Below are 21,895 nucleotides of genomic sequence, written 5' to 3' on the forward strand. Positions count from 1 at the left end.
GGGTGTTTAATTAATTTTGAAAATAGGAAACTTAAATAATTATTTCATACAAAAAATAATAATAAATATTTTTTTATAAAATTAAATTTTAATAAAATAAAATTAGGTAGATGGGTTGGTGGGTCAATTTGATCTACCAGAAATTCAACCCGCATGAATCGGATTAAAACCTGACCCGTATAAAAAATATAATTTTTTCAAACCCAATCCAAGTTAAATATGTAGTGAACGGATTAACTCACCAATTCTTACCTAGTGTTCTACTTTCGTAACTTAATTCACAAACATATCATATTATTAATTGTACTCAGTACAATGAATAGTGCAATGTAAAACGAAGGTATATAATATAATAAAAAAAAAACAAGTTCAATTAAACTGTTTAAACCAATTACTCTATATTAAATTTAAAAACAAATTTATTTAAAAATCTATAAAAAACTTAAAAACATATTAAAATCACCATAATATTTTATTCCTTTTAATTAAGCTTAAAAAAGTTTAAATTATTCAATTTAAGGAAAATATAAAGAAAAACAATAGAGAAAAAGATTGAATTTAAACTTACTAATTTACTTAAGAAATATTAAGTATATATGTTTTAAAATTATAAAAATAATGATAAATATACATAAAATTAAATTATGCATGTCACTTTGATTACAGTTGCTCTCCATCTCCAATCTATAAAACATGGCTTACAGCTATACTTTCTTCCTGAACAACACAGAACAATGTGAACAGAAACAAAAAGCTAAGAAAAATACCTTACTTCCATACCCTGAATCTCCTTTTTCTACCATCCTTTTCACCTTTATATTTTCTTTTATCTTTTGTGTCAAATTCTTTAATCCTTCTTACTTTTTGGTCGGTTCTTTCTCCATCATTCAATCTCACATATACATTATTAATTCCTTAACCTAATCACCTTTTCCTGCACTATATATTCTTTCTTCATAACCTGAGATTTTCATCTTACACAAAGACAAACTCACTCTTTGCTTCAGCTTCAAGTTATGGCCAAAACCACCACCTATGCTTCTTCTTCTTCTTCATCATCATCACAGAGATCATTGGCCATGGTGTTGGCTTTCGTCTCAGCGGTGGTGTTGTCTCCCTTGTATGGGAACTCAAGGAGTGACAGGAGGTACTATGAGTCAAAATGGAGCTCTGCTGGTTTTCTTCTGCCTATGTTTCTTGTTGGTCTCATAATTGCCATCAGAACAACCTCTTCTTCTGTGTCATCGTCATCATCATCATCAACAGCAAGAGCTTCCTTTCTACCATCTCCTGAGCCTTCATGGGTGTTCAGAATTGGAAGCTCTTCCTGGGGTTTGGGAGGGATTTTGGTTATGCTCGTGCTTCTTCTTCACTGCCAGACCTCAGTTCAAGAATTCTTTTGGAGATAGAACCATATACTTTCTTTCTTTCTGTATTTTTTATACCTTAAAAGCTCAAACACATAGTATAAATGTTTTATCTTCAGTTTATTACTTGTCACTGTTATTACGTGAATGTTATGCTACTCTCATAAAATATTTAAAAATTCGAGAGAAAAATATATTTTTTCAATATTTCAAATTCGAGTTTGAATACAAATAACAAAGTTAATAATATATAAAAAAAATAAAAACATATTATAATAAGGATTTTAGTTTATGTAATATCTTCGTCTCATTTAAAATTTTTTCATTGATGTCCAATTTTTAAGAAAATAAAATAAAATAAGTCATGTTATTACAAAATAATAAAGTATAAAATAGTCACTTTAGGACAGAAGGGACTAAAAGAAAATTTAGAGAGTGCAGGAAGCAACAGCCAAGAAGGATATGATTCCGATTTTTGTTGGGTCCATGAAGTGGATTTCTACAATATAATCATGGGTGTTGCTCTCTGCACCTCCCCATTTGCTCCCTACACCTCCCCATTTGCTCCTTACACCTTCCCTTTCCCCTTTTACCCTTTACTTTATTTTTTTATTCTTATTTTATCCTTTAATAAAAATTTATCCTTTTGACGGTTGCTTGAGTTGATTTTCCAGATTCTGAATATGGACATCAATTTCATCGACAACAGGAAGAGAAGAGTATTCATACTGTAATTTTAATTGTTCTTGCAGTTCTTTAAACGGATATGACCATCCATTGACGGATATTCACATCTGTTTCAGGGCGAAACGGATGTACATCCGTTGAGGCCTAGACGTCTTCCTCCTCGTACGTACACACAGAAAAGCAGAAGAAACGAAGCACAACACTATATCACATACATTTACAAAACAACAACCTTCGCGGAAGAAAAAACTAACCAAACAAAACAAGCTTCTCTGTCATGGCAGGAAGAAGAAACAAAGAAACTAACCTCGAGACCAAGTGGCAGAAACGCACCAACCACGAAACACACCGCCGCACTAACCAAAAACGCACCACCACGAAATGTCCAAAAACAAACAGAAGAGAGGACTGGGAAACTTGAGAGTAAGAGTTTAGAAAGAAATGAAAAGGATTTAGGGTGAGGGAGAAGGGGAAACGAACGTGAGGAGGAGGTGGGTCTGCTCTTACCATGAGTTGAGTGAATTAGAAAATTGGGAAGTGAAATCTAGGGTTACTTAAATTAAACAGGGTTAAAAAAGTAAAAAAAAAAGGGGGGTTATTTTAGTAATATAAAAGAAGTTAAAAAAAATGGGGAGGTGGAGGATTGAAATGGGAAGGTGGAAGGAACAACACCCTGTAATCAAGATTTACCCGGTAAAGCCCAATAGTTGAAAAAAAAATATATCTAGTTAAAAATTGGAGTTTGATTAGTCATAAAAGAAAGGTTGGAACTTCACTTGTTGAATTTATTAATATTTAATTAAGTTTTAAGTCTATCGTAAACTTAAATATAATAAACTAAATTCTTATTATTATTTTTTTTTATATCTATTGTGTATTTTAAATTTATATATTTTTTAATTAAACCATCTGTAATTTTTTTTAATTGGATAATGTGACTACTATTTTATCTTGTTATTTTTGTTTTTTTTTCACATATTAAAAAATATGAAACAAAATGAAACGATAAAATAATGATGTCACCCGATTAATGAAAAATTCAACTAAAATATATACATTTTTTGCATACTTAACTAGAAATAAGAACTACTATAAAGTCATAATTCGATTTTCTTTTTCTAACATAGCATATGCTAGATTTCAAATTAGGAACGTATAATATTGTTCTTTAAAATTACATAAATAATACGGTTTTTACTTAGTTCAGAATTCGGTTTTTCGAAAACTGAATTTTAACTTTGTTATGCTTTTTTTTTACACGAGTTTGAGTTAGAATTTGGTTTTTAGAAAATCGAATTCTGACCTATATTATCTTTTATAAATGATAGATTAAAATTTGATTTACAGAAAATCGATTTCTGATTTTTATTTTGTAAATTTTTTTTTAAAATGTAAAGTAGAGTATGCATTTCACGCAATCGAATTCTCACTTATATTTATCAACATAGGTTTTTAAATTTTTCGAAAAGTATTTTAGAATTCGGTTTCTAGGAAACCGAATTATAAGTTTATTTTTGCTATATTTTTGTGAAAATGTATATTGTAATTTGTTTTTTGGTATGTTGAAGTTTGAGTGAATTTTACGAAAAGATATGTATGAATTTGGTTATCACGAAACTAAATTTTGACTTTTGTTAGTAGTGATCCAGATAATCGATTTCAGAGATAATATATTATTTAATTTTTATTTAATTAAAATGAAGGAGAATGCTTTTTTTAAAACAAATATAAGTTTTATTCAATGAATTTAATGATGGAATGTGGACCCTCTGATGTCAGGATTGTGAGGACAATGATTTATTGTGTGGCCTGGGGTTTGACAATATGAGCAATTTTGTGGATGTGGTCGTTCGTTGATATTCATTTCAATCCTAATTTTGGATGATTTTGGTCGACCCTTTACATTCCTTTTTGTGTCTTGGTATGGTGGCCAATATTCTTAGTGTCATAGTTCCACAAACATATTATTATACATTTTCATGATGACATCTAACCTATAGTAGGGACTGATGTAAATGTTAAAGTCGTGATGAGCATGTTTGTAACCTGCTAAGACATGTGAACACAGTAGATGAATCTTTTGAAACTTGCCAAATCACACCATCGTTCATCCAATCTGACAACAAATTTTCCTATAGGTCGTATTTCTCTTGGGTTTACCATCTCCTCGACTCTGAATCTTGTTGTATTTCTATTAAATTCAACAACCCTGTGGGTATTTGATTTCGAATCACCATCCTGTAGGACCTTCATGGCATTTTCAGAATAGACATGACCAGCACTTATCATTGCAATTATTTGTTTCCCTCTTTCTGTGAAAAAGGTGTTGCATCTTGTGTATGTGGCCAATACTATGGAGGAGATTAGTAAATTTCTTGTCTTCTTCAGGACTGAGTTAATTGTTTCGTCTATATTTGTTGTTAGATGACCCCATCTTTTGCCTTCATCATACGCAAGTGTGAATTGTTGTCTTGGAATTTGATCAATCCAAGTTGCTGCTTCGGGACTGTTTCTCTAATGATATTGTAAGTAATAGTTACATCGCGGTTCAGACATTGCATATGCTGCAAAAATATTTAAGAAAATAGTAATGATTACAGATAACGAAGAATAATAAAGACGACATTTAATTGGTTAAAATTTGTAAAAATGAAGTAATTACCCATGTTGGCAAGGTCCTTCTTCAAACTTGTATCCCTGAATCTTCGGGTGAAATTTTGTGCAATGTGTCGAATGCAATAGACGTGCACACATTGTCCTTCTGTCCACCCACTGTCGGTTGAATGCTGCACTAATAGATTTGTGGCGATGCGAAATTAAACACAAGTTTTGTTGAGGTGTGACATGTCTCCTAAGGCTTTTTAGGAAAAACAACCAAGCGTATGTTATTTCACCCTCGACTATAACAAAAGCAATGGGGGAGTATGTTGTTTCTCCCATCTTGTGTCACAACCACCAGAAGAGTCCCCATATATCTTCCGTACAAGAATGTTCCATCCATTTGCACCAACGGTTTGCAATATGGGAATCCACCAACACAAGGTTTGAAGGTCCAGAAAAGTCTTTTGAAATATTGGTTGTTTTGACGGGCCCCTAGGCCATCAATAATTGGTTTTGTTTTCAATTTGTACACAAAACCGGGAAGAAAAGTTTGCATGGCTTGTAGTAGGCATGGCAATTTGTTGAACGATTCTTCCCTTCCCAATTTCCATACTCATGTTCAATTGCTTGTTGTTTAGCCAACCGAGCCTTTCTATAGGATGTAGTGTATCCATATAGGTTTTCAAAAAAAAATTGTTCACGGGTTTTCAAAACCAATTACTTCATGGTTTTCAATAATAAAAAAAAAATATTTGTTCACTAGGTTTCCAAAACCATTGAAACCTTCAAGGGTTTTCTAAACGTCCTCAATAATTAAAAATAAAATAAAATTATTCATCGTGTTTCAAAAACCATTCAATCCTTCAATGGTTTTCCAAACTTGTTGAACTGATTCATGGTTTTCAATAATTAAGAAAAAAAATTTGTTCACTGAGAAAGGGTTTTCCAAATCTATATGGTTTTCAATTATTAAAAAAAATTAAAATTATTCATCGGGTTTCAAAAACCATTGAAACCTCCCATGGTTTTCCAAACTCATTCAATGGCAATGACTAAAAGTAAGCTTCACTATTTTTTCCTTTCTTTCATGCTTTTCCAAATCAATGCATCACTATTTTTCTCACAACACAAAAAACACCAATATTTATATATAATTATGTAAATTCTAAACATGCAAGTCTAATCAAATATGTAATTGTACTTAGGATTTATGATGATAGAGTATCACAAGAGAAGAAGAAAAACTTAACACAACAAGAAGAAAAGGGGAAGAAGAAAAAAGGACGTGACTTCTAGGTCAAGAGAAAAGAGAAAAGAGAAAAAGTAGAAAAAAGTGGAGAAAGTTTCAAAGTAAAAAGTAAAAGTGAATAAATATTTTACAGAATTTGTTTTCCTGTCATACAAATTTTGAATTTTAATTTTTATAAAAACATTTTCAAATATATTCAAAATTCAGTTTTAAAAACCAAATTTTGAATCTATTAAAAACTGTGTTATATAGATAAATATAATAAACAGTATATTATATATGAAATTAAAAAAGTAATGTGTTATTATTGAAAAAAAATCTCATAACTCAAGTGTGAAGGAAAACTGAATTAACGAGAATGAAAGTGAGTGTAGAAAATATGGTGTGGGTGCAAAGAATATCCCAATCTCAATTACCAAAAGATTTTTATGTCACTTTTGAAAATTGAAAGTGAAGGTTTCCAAGCCTATGAAGGTGGAGTTAGGTTTAGATTATTCTTCAGTTGTAGAGCTTTGGAATCTTTACCTCATTCGTCATGAAAAAATTGATCACAGAACAATTCTTAAATTGGCATGTTGTCAGAGATGAAAAATATATTTAATTTTTTTAATGTGTAAACCATTACTTAAAATTATGGAAATAAAAAAAATGAAAAGGATGCTACTCTTAATATTGTTTATCTTTCACTTAAAAGAGATAATAACACTATTTTTTAACAATTTGAAAAATAAATATTTTTACTTATTTTTGTTTTTATTATATTTGAATATAATATTATAACCTTTTAGTTTGGTTTACTAAATAAAATTAAAGCATGCACATAGCTACCATTGTCCAGAACAATAGGTGGACCTAGTGCTATTAATCCAATGCCAAAAAGATTAATGTTATGATAAGACTTAGATAGTTAGTTGCGTATCTTAATGTGTTGTTCTTCTGTTAAAGTTGTGTCTTTATAATGTAAAGTTTGGCACACTTGATTCGGCACAGCTTTTCCAAATAAACTATTAATTATTATTATAATTGATAAATATTTGGGCATATCTATCAATCTTATATCATTTAAAAATTTAAATAAAAGACAATTTAAATATTTTTTCCATTTTTAAAAACAAAATTTCATATTCCAAATCACATATATTTTAGAGGTCCCAATTTACTTAATCCCTAATCAATAAATTTGTTTATGCTGGTAAGTTCATGACGTGTTTTTGCCTTTTGAAATGTGACCAAAAATAGTTCAATTTCAACAACATAACTTAAAAGATTCAACAAAGCTTAAATTGTGAAAATTACAGTAGAATTTAAATCGAATACGACATTTATACATACTGAAAAGCATCTGTTACTGTACATGCCGCACTCAGTACGCTATTTACAACGTGGTTTCTTTTCTCGTTGACTTGTTTACCATCAAAGAAATCCAATAATAAAGGACAAGAAAAAGTATATAAATAATGCAATTTTATATTCCTATAATAAATAATAAAGAAAATAAAAATTTGAAACAAAATTGATTTATACGATTAGTAAACATAACAATAATATATAAGAATTAATCTTCATTCCAATTTTTCATAGACTGAGTTTACAGTCAAAGTTAAATCTTTCAATCTGGAAGATTTGATTTCGGTCTTGCTAACAAGTTCCTTGGAAGATTGTAGATGAGTTCATGATGAATAAAGAAAACCAGAATTTTATAATCGAAATAGGAGGGATGTAATAAATGCAGGAGGAGCAACAACATAAAATAAATCATTTGCGGACATAATTGAATCGAGTTAGCAAGTTCATGGTAGTGACACAGTTGTTCTGTACAAATATTTGTATATATACATAGCTGTCACTAAATTTTTTTTGATGAATAGAAAGGGAATCAACTTCTTGAGCCAACCATGGTACTTGAAGAAGAAGTTCCCATGGTTGATACGGTTAGCCCTCGATCATACATACGCTGGATTTCTTCCCTGTATTCTGTAAGATACTTGTCAGGTATGGCTGGTGTAAGTTCAATAACATCTCCCATCTTCAACTTGCTTTTCGGATCACTCACTGGTTTGTGATTCAGCCTTGGCCTCAACTCTTCCTTCAATGGGAACCTATATGTTGTCAACCTAGAGCTTGCACGCCCAGCTCTCTCCAACAAGTCCAATATCGTTGAGTTTGCACTGAATTCTTGAACAGACATCTGCAAACACACCCACAGTTAATCCAAAAATTCCAACTTTGGTTGCACAAAATTGAGTATTACATAAATTACGACCACAAACCTTGTCATTCTCGATCATGATGACGAAAACGGGCCCGTTCTGACCACAATCTGGCCTATAGGAATATGGGCAATCGGCAGCATGGGAAGGGAACTTGCATGGAGGCTTCACTGAATCAGCATATCTAACAGATGAACAGTCTCCACTCATTGCTTCGCACTGCCAGGTAACAACCCACCGAGCCCACTCCACCATCTGAAGCACAAATGAAGAATGTTGGCAATCATCTTCCTTGTATCTCCAGTGAGCTGCAAATCCAAATTCTGCTTGCAAGTGCATGTCTTTTGTTCGAATTTGCACTTCCAGGGGAACGTTGCCTTCAGCCATCACCACAGTATGCAGAGATTGGTATCTGAGAATTATAAAACCAAAATCAGACTATATGAGATTGTAAACTGAAAATATAAATCCCAACTACAGAGCCACAACATACCCATTGAACTTGGGGCGACATATGTAATCTTTCAGCTTTCCAGGCACCTCAGACCATAACCGATGGACGGTTGTCAAGGCTTTATAACAGTCTTCTTCTTTGTCAACAATCAAGCGCAGTCCATAAATGTCATGGATATCATCAATGGTAAGTTTCTTCCTACACCGACAAAGAAGGAATTGTGAGAAACTGAAGTGTACAAACAGTACAATCCATGTCAGGTAAAACTTAGGCAATACACTCTGTGTCTTAGTAGTTTTATACAATGATGCTTCATCAGTAGTTTCACAGCAATATCACCATAAAAATAGCAAAATTGATGATGCCCCGTAAAGAACTCAACGGCCATTCTGATGTTTTCGTGTGTTTGCAGTAAGAGCTACTGCCTTTGATACGACACCCATTTTTGTGTAAATAATACTCTTCAAAGAATCTTACCTTCCCATACCCATAAAGAAATTTCTAGTACTATATTTGCATTTCAGGGGGAAAAAAATTCAGAAACTATATAAAAAGTAAGGGATGGTAAAGCATACTTCAACATTTTGCAGTAAACGCTATACAAGCTCTTGTGCCGCCCAGAAATGACATTATAAGATATGCCTTCATCTTTAAGGGCTTGCTCTAATCTCTCTATCGCACAAGTAATCATTGCATCATCGTACGACTCCACAAGCTTTGAAGAAAGCTCCTCGTGCTGGCTTGGGTTGAGATGCTTAAAACACAAATTCTCCAATTGTTCTTTCCAGCTAGAGATTCCTAAGCGATTGGCCAATGGTGCAAAAATCTCCAAAGTCTCCTTTGCAAACCTCTGCCGCTTGGTCACAGGCAATGCATCTAGTGTCATCATATTATGCAACCGATCTGCCAGTTTAATGAGGACAGCTCTTGCATCTGCCATGGCAAGGAACATAGTGTGCAAGCGGTCCGCTTCAACTGACTTGCAAGCTGTATTATTTTCTCGAGCCAGTTTGCTTAAGTGGCTCAGTTTAGATACCTAAAATGCCATAACAATAAGTTAGAATCTTGAAGACAAAACCATTAAAAAAATTCAGATATGTCTATATTACACGAATTCAGGGCATCAAATGGGTAATATGGCAATTCATTCCTATAAAGTTGAAAATAAAATTTCAGCAACAAAAACACAACAATGACAGTTATTAAGTTATTACACTGTCACTTACAAGACACCAACCAACAGAACGACAAACCTGCCATTCATGGTTTGTATACTAAACAAATTTGCTCCAAGATCAACGTTCGTTAAACTGTGAAAAAGTCCTATGATACACTAGGTCATGGAATCTAACACTAGATCTGAAGTGTGAAGTTTATTAATATCTTAAATATTAAGTGCTGATTAAAATGATCTTGCAGATCACAAGCATCAATTCCCAAAATCCTAAACCGCATGCATTCATCAATCAACAAGAGACTAGTTCTCACCCCTTCAACTAAATCAGCAACTCCAGCGCCAAATGCTCCACATATATAATCGTAAGTCAGAAAAGCATCATCCAGCGTGTCATGCAAGAGCCCCGCAGCCACAACGGTGGAATTGGCACCAATCAAAGCCAGCAACACAGCGGTCTCCAAACAATGCTGCAAGTAAGGATCCCCACTAGCCCGCATCTAAAAAAAACACAGACAAAAAATCAATTCACCAAAAGTCCAAAACCACGTACCACACCTTCCAACTCCAAAACACACAAAATAAAGTTCCATTCCATAATTCCGTGTACCTGCCCTCTGTGTGCCTTCTCAGCTTCACAAAAGGCCTTGATGACAAACTCCTCGCAGAAGATCTTGTGCCTCAACTGCGCCCCCAGCAGCAACTTTCTAGCATAGGGCTCAAAATGAAACCCACCCTCCACCAAATTATCCTCTAAATTGAAGGTCAACTCATCCACAAGCGCGGCAGATGAATCACCCGCATCTAAGTCATAATCCAAACAAGACCCCAACGCATTCCTCACAAACCCATGAAACAACCCACTGGTCCCACCCCTGATACTTCTCACGGAGGTAGAACTAATGGGGCTTCTGCTGCTACCACTACACGAAACAGGACCATGAAAAACAGACACGGGACTCTGATCCCTCTTCCACGAAGACCCACCAAACTTGCTCGGAGAATACGAGAAGGAACTGCCCAACTCCTTCAAATCGTCCTCCTCACCGTTAAAGTTCGACGACAACGCCGCGTGTTTCACCGCCGCCGCCGGAGACGAGAACAGGCACGAAAGTCCGCCCATCACAGGCTTCTGCACCGTCGACGGAGGAGCCGTCGAAGCCGCCGGCGACGAAGATCGGGACCCCAATTCGAAGTCGTAGGAAGCGTGAGCGTTGATCTGGCAAGGGTGAGGCGTGGAACACACGCTGCTGGGCGGACTCGCGTACAAGGCTATAGTTGAAACCGCCATGAAAAAGAGGTTAGGAAATCACAATTAGGGTTTCCAGAAATTCAATCCCAAGCACGGAAACAAATGGTAAAGTCACAATTTTTGAAGTACCCTTTGGGAAATCTAAGAAGAAAAGAATATGAGGATAATTAGAATTTTCTGGGGATGCCAATTTCAGAAAAGAAAGAACCCAAGACTCATACAGAGGAAAAAGCTTTCCCTATGTATGTACAGAGAGGGAAAAAAAAAAGAATTGCAAATGGAAATTGCTCGATTGAAGAATTCAGGAATTTAAAAACTTTTTCTTTGTATTGGGATGGGTGTTGCTTATATACAGAACTTTTCTACGGAAGGGGTGGGGAAAAGAACCCTAAATAGATAAGAATTTACAAGCGATAACCCTGGGATTGAAGGTGAGAGAGTCAAATACGTTTGGAAATGGAAGCAGGAGAGAGAGACCGAGAGAAAGAGAGAGAGAGCTGTTGTTCTTGGAAGAAGATTTTCGCAGAATCTACCCTCTGAGTTTGTTTATGTGAGAGGAATGGCTCAGAAGAAGCTATGGAAGAGAAAGGTGAAATGACAGTTGTGTCCTCAGAAGATTACGGTAATGGCAAGGTGTGTTTCAGATAAATTTGTGTTTTTTTAATGTAGTGAGAGATTGATTTAAGGTAAAACAGAGATGATTGTTGTTGCAAAGGAAGATATTTATTTCTGTTATGCCCAAATTGGCTCGATGTGGGTCCCATTGAATCTAGACGGCTATTGTGTTCAGAGAAATCCACGCCATAAATACCGTCAAAACTCTATATTTATCACAATAAAATCTGGAATTAATTTTCATTTTCTTTTATTCCTCTCACACTTTTGATTTTTCCTAGAACATTATTTTTAGTTTTGCGTCAATCTAGTAGGACTATCCAGAAAAATAAATAATTCAGAAAAAATCAATAATATCTCTATTATCTGGAACTCAAAGATTATTAATTAATTCACGTCATCATTAATACACAGTATTATGGTGTGCATTAATTTCTAAAGTGTTTAGTTATAAAATGTGTTTTGCATTTATTGTTTTATTTTTGAAATGTTTATTGCTAAATCCTTCTCTCTAGAAAATTTGTCTATTTATATATTTTTCTCTAGCCTAAGTTCCTCTCACCGTCAAATTTCCCGAGCAAGCTAAAATGTGTATTTGATTGACTTTTTAGTGTTGTTTTGTTAGGCATCAAACATTTGTCTATTCAAACTACTTTACTATTTTTATTTGTAAAAATATTAATCAAGATCGCAAGTTAATAAATTATAAGGAAAAATAAAATACATAAAGTATTTTTATTTTTAATACATTATCGTATAATTTTAAATAAAAGGTCTTTCTTATTATTTAACGATGCCCATATGAGGTTACAGTTTGCAGATAATGTGAATCATAGAGAATTAAAAAATATATTATAGACTCTTTATAACTTATTATCACATATTTAAAACGATAAACTGATAATTAATATTGTACTAAAATTTAAAAATGACATTCCGATTTACTAATTTAAAAGTTTAATTTCAATTCTATTTCAAACTTTTCCAACGTATATTAAAAAGGCTGCATATAGCTACCGTCACGTTATTGGTTTGCATAGAATTTATGTTCAAATTTTTTAACTAAAGTATTGTTAGTTAAAAAAACATTGCTATAATTTAGGAACCAAATTTTGACTAACAGTTTCGCCAATATATTTTTCAACAGATATTAATATTTAGAAAATAATGAATACTCCACACCAATATCAATATCAAAATGACTCCTAGAAAAGTATAAAACTATATGAAAATTTTTGGTAACATTTGCCTAGGTGGGTCGTCTTTCCTTGCTACGTTGCGATCGTCCAACTCTTCATGTAATTCTTCCCGATTAGGGGTTGATTTGCAGAAGATACTCTGACGCTCAAGTCAGATATGTTTCATAAAGAGGTCAATATTTTTATTAGGATTGATCAGGATCCATGTACCTGGACATCCATTGTATACTTATAAGGGTTGTGACAGTCAACTTCATTGATAAACATTAATGCAAAGGTAATCAAACCCAATAAGAATCATTAATACCATATATTTGTAAATTAATACCTAATAATTACCTATAAATGACCATTAATTCCGACCGGTATATTTCATATATTACAGAAAATATAATAAATATATATAAATAGTATTATTTCTAAAATTTAACAGTGAAAAAATGAATATAAAAGATCTTTGAAGGTTGGTAGTCTCATCAATGTCGAGAGGCAAGTGGGGACAATTTTGAGTCAATACAATGCATTACGCAATTGAGACGTACATCCAATCACTTCCCACTTTCTTATCTTCTACCACCCAAGTTCTTCATTTAACATTATTATATTTTCGTGCTTATCCTCTATAAATCTTTAATTAACACCATTATTATTATTATTATTAACTTAGTTACTTATGTTTTACTCTTCAATCATTATTTCTATAATAAAAATACAGAGATAACTTCCATAATTGTATCTCCAATTCTGAATCTGTCAACACCTCGATCATATATAAGACAAAAAATAAATTCCAAAACCATTATAGAATATCATAAATTGCTTCATTTTAATATATTTATGATTAAAAAATGTAAAAGTAGTACATGAATGTTATATTTGAATGATTGTTGAGAAAATGAAATGAAAATTTTAATTTAATGCAGCACTATATGATCATAGCGTATCCATAAAACTTTTTGGGAGTAATATATATATTCCACAATTTGGTATCATTCCAAGTAGATATATGCATCTTAATTTCAGACACTGTTGCAGACATCATAATTAAACTTCCACACTCAGACAAGTAACTAGTGAAATAGATAGTGTCTCGTTCGAATGTTATATATGATAAGATTATGTTTCAGTTTTGTCTATCTTCTTTCCATACGATGATCACAACTATTATTTTAAAAAACCGATAACACTTTGTATACATTAAATTAAATTTTTTATTTAATATACACTCCTTTATAAAATATTGTATTGAAAAACATTTTAATATTTTTTTAATGAAAAATCTGTAAGATATTATTCCCTGCATGTAATGATTGTTTCCGACATTATTTTCCGAACATAAAAAGTATTGATAATCTTATTTAATATATCGTGCAAATCCCTTTAAAAAAAATAGAATACGTATATTCACAGAGTATATTTTTTATTTTTTTTTAATGAAAATAAAAGTGTGATTATTTATTTTTGCAAAATATTAGATAAAAATGATTTAGGTGTAATTGAGCACCGACGCATGAGTTTACTTGTAGAATAGGCATTGGAAAAACGTATAATAGAAACAAGAGGAAGTTGAGAAGGTTGACAGAGTGGTTTCACGAGTTTTCCATTTATTTTATGTTTATATATAAAATGAGAAAATGTAGAAGTGGTTTTAAATTTGAATTAATAGAGAAGGGAGAGAGGGGCAAAAGTGGAAATTGAAGATGGTGATGAGAGAGATGTTAAGAAGATGTGTGTGTCTTTTTGTGATAGATTGAGTTGAGTGGACACGTGGTCTGGAGTGACGGCTATTGCCACTGGACGAGTTGAGTTGAATAATGAATCTTCTACACCTTTCGCTGATACTTCTTCTTGTGGACACTATCACGCTCCACAGTGTCGTACTCTCTCCACGTGCCAATCCATTACCCACTCATACTCCTTTTCTTTCCATACAATTATATTAGAGTTGTATTTATAATTTTCTTTTTAAAACACCTCCTTAAATTTAATCAAAAAGTAAAATCAATTTATATTTTTTTAATTAAATTTAATTAAAATTATATTTTAATTTAACCACGAGTAACTCTAACTCATTCCCATTCAATGAAAATAATTATTTTCTTATAACACTTGACTATCAATTATCTTATAATCTCATCAAATTCTATTTAAGAAAAGTTAATAACACCTTTATAGTTTCAATTTTATTATAATTATTTAAATGTAGTTCCTCAATATTTTTCATGTGACATTTTTTATTTTGGTGAATATTGTATGAGTTGTGTATTCACTAGGTAAAAGTATCTTCTTTTATTAAGATTGAAAATAATAATAAAATAGGGTTTCTTTAGATGGAATTAATAAGAGATTTGGAGACTATATTGGTGTAGAAGTGATTGATAATTGTACTTGCACTTTGTGGGATTTCTCGTTAAGTGTTTTTTACTTAATTTCAAGATTAAGGCGGCTTCATAGTTATGTAATTGGTTTGTTAATTAAACACTTCAGAAAGTTGGAAGGAATATTTGTTTGATGGTGAAAAAAATTCTAACAAATGCTAGATTTAGAAAGCAGTTGACTAAATGCTGCCAAATTTTGAAGTTAAATTTTTGTAATGGATGAGAAAATTTATGTGGGAAGAAAAATTTGTACAGTGGTGAAAAAATTTATAACAATTGTGATATTTAATTTCAATTTTATAAAATATGTTATAATTTTTTTAATTAATGAGAAAAAATAAAAATAATTATGTCAAATAATTATTATAAATATTATAGTAAAGATGGTATTAAATTAATTGTATTGTATGATTGTCTAATCAATTTAGGAGATGATGATATATGTCAATAATGATAATTAAGATAAGTCAAAGCAGGATCATTACTAGTTGTACTAGTGCAAAAACGCTGTTTAACGTCATTTAATAAACGTCAGTTTGTTGGTAATCCGACGTCTATGAGTGGACGGTGACATTATCGTAAATAGTTTGGTAAACTAGACATCGGTTTTATGTGAAGGTGACGTCTTTTACGTTGTAGACGTCCACATTGGCGCAAACCGACATCTAATGGTCAGGGGTAGGTGAGAAGACAGTCCGTTGACGTCGGTGTTCACGGGGTGCCGACGTCTATGGGACTGCAATTAATGCTCTTTACCTAATTTCCAGACGCTTCGACGTCGCGTGGTCAAAAGGTGACGTCTACGGCCTGAACGGAAGGCAGGAAGACAAAAAATCTTTAATTTCGACGTCAGTGTTTAGTGGAAGCGACGTCTATGTGTCTGTAATTAATTAGGTTCGCCAAACTCGAGGGACATAGACGTTGGGTAGAAGGGGCACCGACGTCTATGTGCCTACAAGTAATTATGTTCATCATTATAGACGTCGGCGCCCCATGACAACAGTCGTCAAACATCCCTTACAGAAAATCAAATGTCAATCGTTTCAGTTTTTCTAGACGTCGGCTCCCCTAGACATCGACGTCTAATGGTATTCAAAAGGTCATATGAAACATTAACTTGAACGTCATATTAGCGAGGTACCTGACGTCTATGTCGATATAGACTTCGGTGTCTAGAGCAACCGACGTCCAAGTTCATTTTAAATACAACCGCAAACTCTTCGCGGCATTCAGATTCTGATATTGTTTTCCTCTTCTCCATTTTCTCTTGCGACCTCTTCCTTTTCTCGCATGCGACACCTCTTCTTTTTCTTTCTGTCTCTTCTTATTTTTCTCTCTTGCGACATCCCAGGTGCATGGTTTTTTTTTATGCTTATCGTTTAAACTTTGTTTAGTCTTTCATCGATTATCTTCTAGTTCAACTGATTAAAATTTGCTTTCTTTGTGTTGTGTTTTAGTGCAGTTTTGTTCTTTTCTTGGGGTAACGTACTAACACATTCTCCCTCTGCTAGCTGCCTCCCAAAAAAAGCGGCGTCTATTGAATTTCTTTTGATCATTTCAACCCAAAAACGACCTTGGGTCGTTGCCTAGTTATAATTTCACTGTGATTTTTTCTTCTTACGGATTAAAATGGAATTATGCAAGAACCCAGGTTCGGTTTTGGGTTGAAAAGATGCATAAGAAATTCAAGAGACGCAAGCTTTTTTTTGGAGGGAAACTAGCAAAAGGAGATTGTGCTACTAAGCTATCCAAAGACAGGAACAAAACTGCACTAAAACACAACCACTGTATTAGACATCGGTTAATGTACACACTGACGTCTATAATACCTCTTAGACATTAGTCAGTGTCATTTCTGAAGTCTTTAGTGCCTCTTCGACATCGGTTATTGCTAAGACCAACGTCTATATGATGTCTTTAGACGTCCATTTTTTCCTACATCGACGTTTAGTGACGTCAGACCTGTCAATGACTGACGTCGATATAGACGTCGGTTATACTATTTTTCTGACGTCGCATGGACGTCACCGACAATGACGTCTGTTCAGTTGTAAACGTTAAAAGCCCAAAAAAACCGACGTTAATCAACGTTTTTGCACTAGTGTTGGGTCGTAGTTAGATTGAAGTTAATCCGAAACTTATAAATATAGGTTTGAGGTATTGTGGTAGGTTGATTACATTTAATACACATTCATTGTTAGATTGTCAAATCTTTGTTCACTTTAATATCGAAGTACCTTCTCTAGTGACCTCCACAACGAAGTGAAATGAAGGTGTCAAGAATTGGACAGAGTAAATGGAACTTAAATTAGTTAACTTAATTAGTATAGTAATTTTCTCTATGAAAAATATGATAAACTTTGAATTGAATATACGTATAAAAATGCAAATACATTGACACTATATTCCTTTTTAAAAAAACTCAATAATCACTCATTAATCCAAAATATCATGACAAAACAGGAAAAAATCACTTTCCAACCAAAGTTTTAGAAAGTACTCCTTCTAAGAATGCTCCACCACATAAATGATCTCATAAACTCAATATAAATAGAAGTGTCTATTCCTAAAAAAAAGTACATATATATATATATATATATATATATATATATATATATATATATATATATATATATATATATATATATATATATATTCAGCATGATTTCCTTTAAAAATATCAACACAAAAACTTAAACCAGGATAATCGTGTATTGCATCATTAGGCTAAGCACGCTTAACCATGGAGTTCTTATGAGTTAGGTTACCAAAAAGCAAATGCATTTGTTGATATGAGTAGCCAAATCAATTCATTTAAGCTATCCTTCAACTGGTATAGTCCCATACCTATACAGTCTCTAGATCTCTCTCATTCCGGTGTATGTTCGATTCGTCCATGTACCCCTTCCACTAGAAGCCTGCCAGGAGCCGCTCCTTATTCGTGCCCCTACACCATGCCTCTTGCACCGACGATCACTCCCCGCCCTCGTCAGTATCTGGGTGTCATAGTATTCACCTTAAATTAATTAACATATGAAAGTTATCATTATAATTAATATATGAAAATTATCATTATGTCCATAAATAAAACCATTATACTTTTTATATCGTGAATATTGAAAATTTTCAGAATAAAAAAATTAGAAATAATATTATTCATATTTGAAAAATGATAGAAGAAAACACGATTGAATTGTAAAATCTATTATGATTTTTTATCATCTAAATCATTCAAATAATGTCATTAATAATAATCACTTTAAACAAAAAAAAAATCTAAAATAACTTGAATAACCAAATTAAAAAAAAAAACTGCATATTCCTTTATGATTTTCACAACCATACGATAATAATAAAAAAGAAAAAAAAAGATAACATTATAGTATCACACCAAAAAACATATAAAAGGTTATAATCATTATTTATTTTTTTAACTTCCAAATCAATAAATAAATCATTATACAGCCATTTCTAAACAATCAAAATTTTAAGTGAGACGTGGTTCAACTAAATCAAATTCTTACAATTCACACGTTGAAGAGAAAGGCAAACCATTTTATATACATAATTCAATTTTGTAATCTACTGTGCTGTCAACGACGGTATTGTTATGTTTGTCAAAACCAGCACCTACCCTTTTAACAGAAGCAAAGTCCAACGAATTGATTTTAAAAAGTTATTCTATATAACTTTTTAAATTTATTCACAAGTCAATTTCAATTTATTAAAGTCTAAATTTATTTTTTTATTTATTTTTATTTCGTAAAAGTACTTATACTTTCAAGCATAATAAAAACATAAATTGCCTGGTTTCTGAATTAAATTAATATCGTAAAGCCTCAATTTAGTTTTTATAATTACTATATTCTTAGAAAAATAAGCAATTGTTAGTAAAACTCTAAACTCAAGAAAACACAATTACTTGTTTTTCATTTGTTTTGAATGGTATTTAGTAGAAAATATATTAAGTAATAGTAAGACTTTTATATTTTATTTTAAAAAATAAAAATGATAAAAATAAATATCAAATAGATGTAAAATATGTATATTAAAATTTCATTTCTGAAAATAGATATACCAAATCATGAGTCATGGCATGCATATGGGCGTGGTTACTTCAGGAGGAGAGTAAGAAAAACGTGCAAGGCAGAAAATAGCGTGTGTGGGAATGTTTGACACGCTGGAAGTTGCACTTTGCACTCACCCCACGCATGCTCTCGTATTTTTACTCACTTCAAACACGTGTGTTCATTTTCTGTCACATTAATTGTTTTACTTTAATAAATAATTTTTTATATATTAAAAAAAAATAGAAAAACGTATGAAGTATATCTAGAACGGTCAAAATGAGTTAAATATGTAGGTAATTCGGCCCACAATGGGTTTAGATTGGATTTAGTTAAAAAACAGACTCATTTAAACTTGACTCATCCGAGATAAATTTTGATCAGTTGAGTTGGTTCACCAACCCACCTAATTTTATTTTATTAATTTATTATTTTATAAAATTTTAAAAAATATCATTTACTCATGAATTGTATTATATTTTTTTTTTATTATTTTGAATTGTCTTGAGTTTAACATCATTTTTAGAAAATTTATTTATATTTGAATTATAAAAAACTAATAATTTTTTTTTATTTTAAAAAAATTGTAATTAAATGAGTCAATGAATTAATCTATTTAACTCACGAATCCATAATGAGTCGAGTTGGGTTCGAATTTTTTTATTTCCCAATAAATAAATCAAATTGAGTTGATTTCTAAGGAACCAATCCGTAGTATGACAGACCAGAATCAGATGAACCCTTTTGTCATCATTACTTATTTCAGAGTTATACACTGCCTTTGTTGAATTTAATTATTCTCTTTTTCACATTAAACAATATTCGTATTATAAATGAACTTAAAAGAGAAATAAAATTTGTTATTATTAGTTTTAGATGGTGACTGTTGAGTGTTGTGTTCCACCACCCTTTCTACCAAGAAAACCTAAGTCCAGTACAAGACAGAGTAATGGACAACTGTGCTTCAAACTTTGACAATTCATGTTCTTATTTGGTTACAATTACAACTATCAGTTTAGTATCAACGGTTACACAGCACCATTTTTGTCGTTTGAAAGAACTTTCTAAGAACCTGCATTAAACGTTGTCTGCAGAACTGGTCCCGCTGTTTAAGTATAAGGGGAAGAAATAAATATACTAATAATTAGAGTAATGTTATTTGTAAAATGCAGTAGTCATAATGTATATGTTTTTTTTTTTAATATGTGTGTTTAGAGTAAAAAGTTTTGCTTTTATATTTTACAGATAAAATTCTTGAAGATTATATATGTAATGTTTTGAGCGTTGGGAGTGATCAAAATTATACTTATGTTACTATGCTATCACAATTAATTAATGTTAAAATTTTGAAATCTTGTATAGTTAAATGTTTTTTAAGTTATACCGTTATATGTTTGAAGTATTAAAATTTTTGTTATTCAAGTCAATTTTTGAAGTATTAAAAAGGGAATTGTACTTTTGGTTTTGCATCGGTTGAGAAATTAAATTTTTCAACTTCATAGCACAAACATTTTTTTTTTTTTGTTTTTTTGTTCCAAGGAGAATGCATTTAAACGCAAGACTACTTCAAAAAGAAAAAAAAAGAAAAACCCTTAATAAACGAAGACAAAAAAAAAAGTAGTACTAAGTTTACACAGCTTTTTAGTTTAAAAAAACCATATGTCTCTATAAGTTATAGATTATTTTAACTTATGTATCCAATTACATGTGTCAAAATGGATCAAATTAAATCTTGACTCACTTATTCTTTGATTATATAGGTTAAAAGTGGGTTGATTCATGGATTATCATCAATAACTTTTTTTATTATAATTATTTATTATACTGATTGTGTAGGTTAATATTTTAGTTTTCTTAAACATTAGAATAGTTTTCATAATATTTGAATAATTTGAAAGTTTAGTTTATTTATTTGACAAATTATATAAATTAATACTTTAATTTTTACCTATATCCAATGAAGTGGTGAATATTACCACCAAACGATACACAAGTTTTAGTTTTCAGAATTTTTGGATATAGTGTCTAATATTAAATGCTTTTTTTATAATTGTAACCTAACAAAGTAAAAAAAAAAATATTTTATGTATTTTTAAATTCATTTTGTAAAAGGCATGAATAAATGGTCCTCATTAAGTGATCAAGGCCTATCCTGTTTTCGCTTTCATGTTATAAGGGAGCGGGCTGGAAGCCCAAATAAAACAAATTTTAAAATATAGTGTTTGGACCTTCAATTTACTATATGCACCTTCTTGTTACAAACAAATAAAAGGAAGTTATAACCCTTTCTCAAAAATATTATTTGGATTGTATTAAATTTTCAGTATTACGTATTTCCAAGTCAGTAGAAAATATTATTCAAAATTATGTAATATATAGTTAATTTCTAATTATTTCACTTTACAACACTTCATCGTAAGAGTTATGATTAGAAAATAAGACTTTTAGAACAATTTAAAATTAAATTATGAAATATTGTTTTAAAAAATATAAAAGACTACAACTTTATGGATTTGAATTCTTCAAAGCAAGCATGTTTTTATTTTTTTAACTCTGATATTTTAAAAATGATATTTGTTTCTAAAAGAATGGAGAATTAAAATAAAAATAAAGAGGGAACAGGAAAATTATTTTCTTTTCAA

The 21,895-nt window shown here is 31.5% G+C and overlaps 2 protein-coding genes across 3 annotated transcripts; one reads left to right on the forward strand and one right to left on the reverse strand.

The window, feature by feature from the left end:
* The first annotated feature begins 717 nt into the window (after nucleotides 1-717).
* LOC106773949 lies at nucleotides 718-1,488 on the forward strand. Its single transcript, XM_014660716.2, has one exon. It carries the CDS (start codon nucleotides 1,017-1,019, stop codon nucleotides 1,407-1,409), a length of 393 nt encoding a protein of 130 aa, XP_014516202.1. The 5' UTR covers nucleotides 718-1,016; the 3' UTR covers nucleotides 1,410-1,488.
* Nucleotides 1,489-7,584: 6,096 nt separating this feature from the next.
* Nucleotides 7,585-11,554, reverse strand: LOC106774133 (probable GTP diphosphokinase RSH2, chloroplastic). Of its 2 annotated transcripts, XM_022786430.1 has the most exons (7): nucleotides 11,124-11,550; nucleotides 10,353-11,014; nucleotides 10,057-10,242; nucleotides 9,144-9,604; nucleotides 8,608-8,766; nucleotides 8,175-8,526; nucleotides 7,585-8,092 (listed from the first exon to the last, which is right to left on the reverse strand). In XM_022786430.1, the coding sequence occupies exons 2-7, from the start codon at nucleotides 10,863-10,865 to the stop codon at nucleotides 7,781-7,783; spliced, it is 1,983 nt and encodes a 660-aa protein (XP_022642151.1). In that variant the 5' UTR covers nucleotides 10,866-11,014; nucleotides 11,124-11,550; the 3' UTR covers nucleotides 7,585-7,780. The 2 variants fall into 2 exon arrangements, with proteins under 2 accessions (XP_022642151.1, XP_014516485.1); XM_014660999.2 differs by having other exon boundaries at nucleotides 10,353-11,554.
* Nucleotides 11,555-21,895: the final 10,341 nt, after the last annotated feature.

The sequence above is a fragment of the Vigna radiata genome, chromosome 9, assembly GCF_000741045.1.
Source record: "Vigna radiata var. radiata cultivar VC1973A chromosome 9, Vradiata_ver6, whole genome shotgun sequence".
In the NCBI taxonomy this organism is placed as follows: domain Eukaryota; kingdom Viridiplantae; phylum Streptophyta; class Magnoliopsida; order Fabales; family Fabaceae; genus Vigna; species Vigna radiata.

What these genes read in the sequence shown, in the direction of transcription:
- LOC106773949 (XM_014660716.2), top strand. Translation starts at nt 1,017, where the DNA reads ATGGCCAAAACCACCACCTATGCTTCTTCTTCTTCTTCATCATCATCA.
- LOC106774133 (XM_014660999.2), bottom strand. Translation starts at nt 11,033, where the DNA reads ATGGCGGTTTCAACTATAGCCTTGTACGCGAGTCCGCCCAGCAGCGTG. An exon ending in AGAAGGCACACAGAGGGCAG is followed by an intron (nt 10,243 to 10,352) that starts GTACACGGAATT and finishes TGTTTTTTTTAG; the next exon opens with ATGCGGGCTAGTGGGGATCC. An exon ending in GTTTACTGCAAAATGTTGAA is followed by an intron (nt 8,767 to 9,143) that starts GTATGCTTTACC and finishes TTGTCGGTGTAG; the next exon opens with GAAGAAACTTACCATTGATG.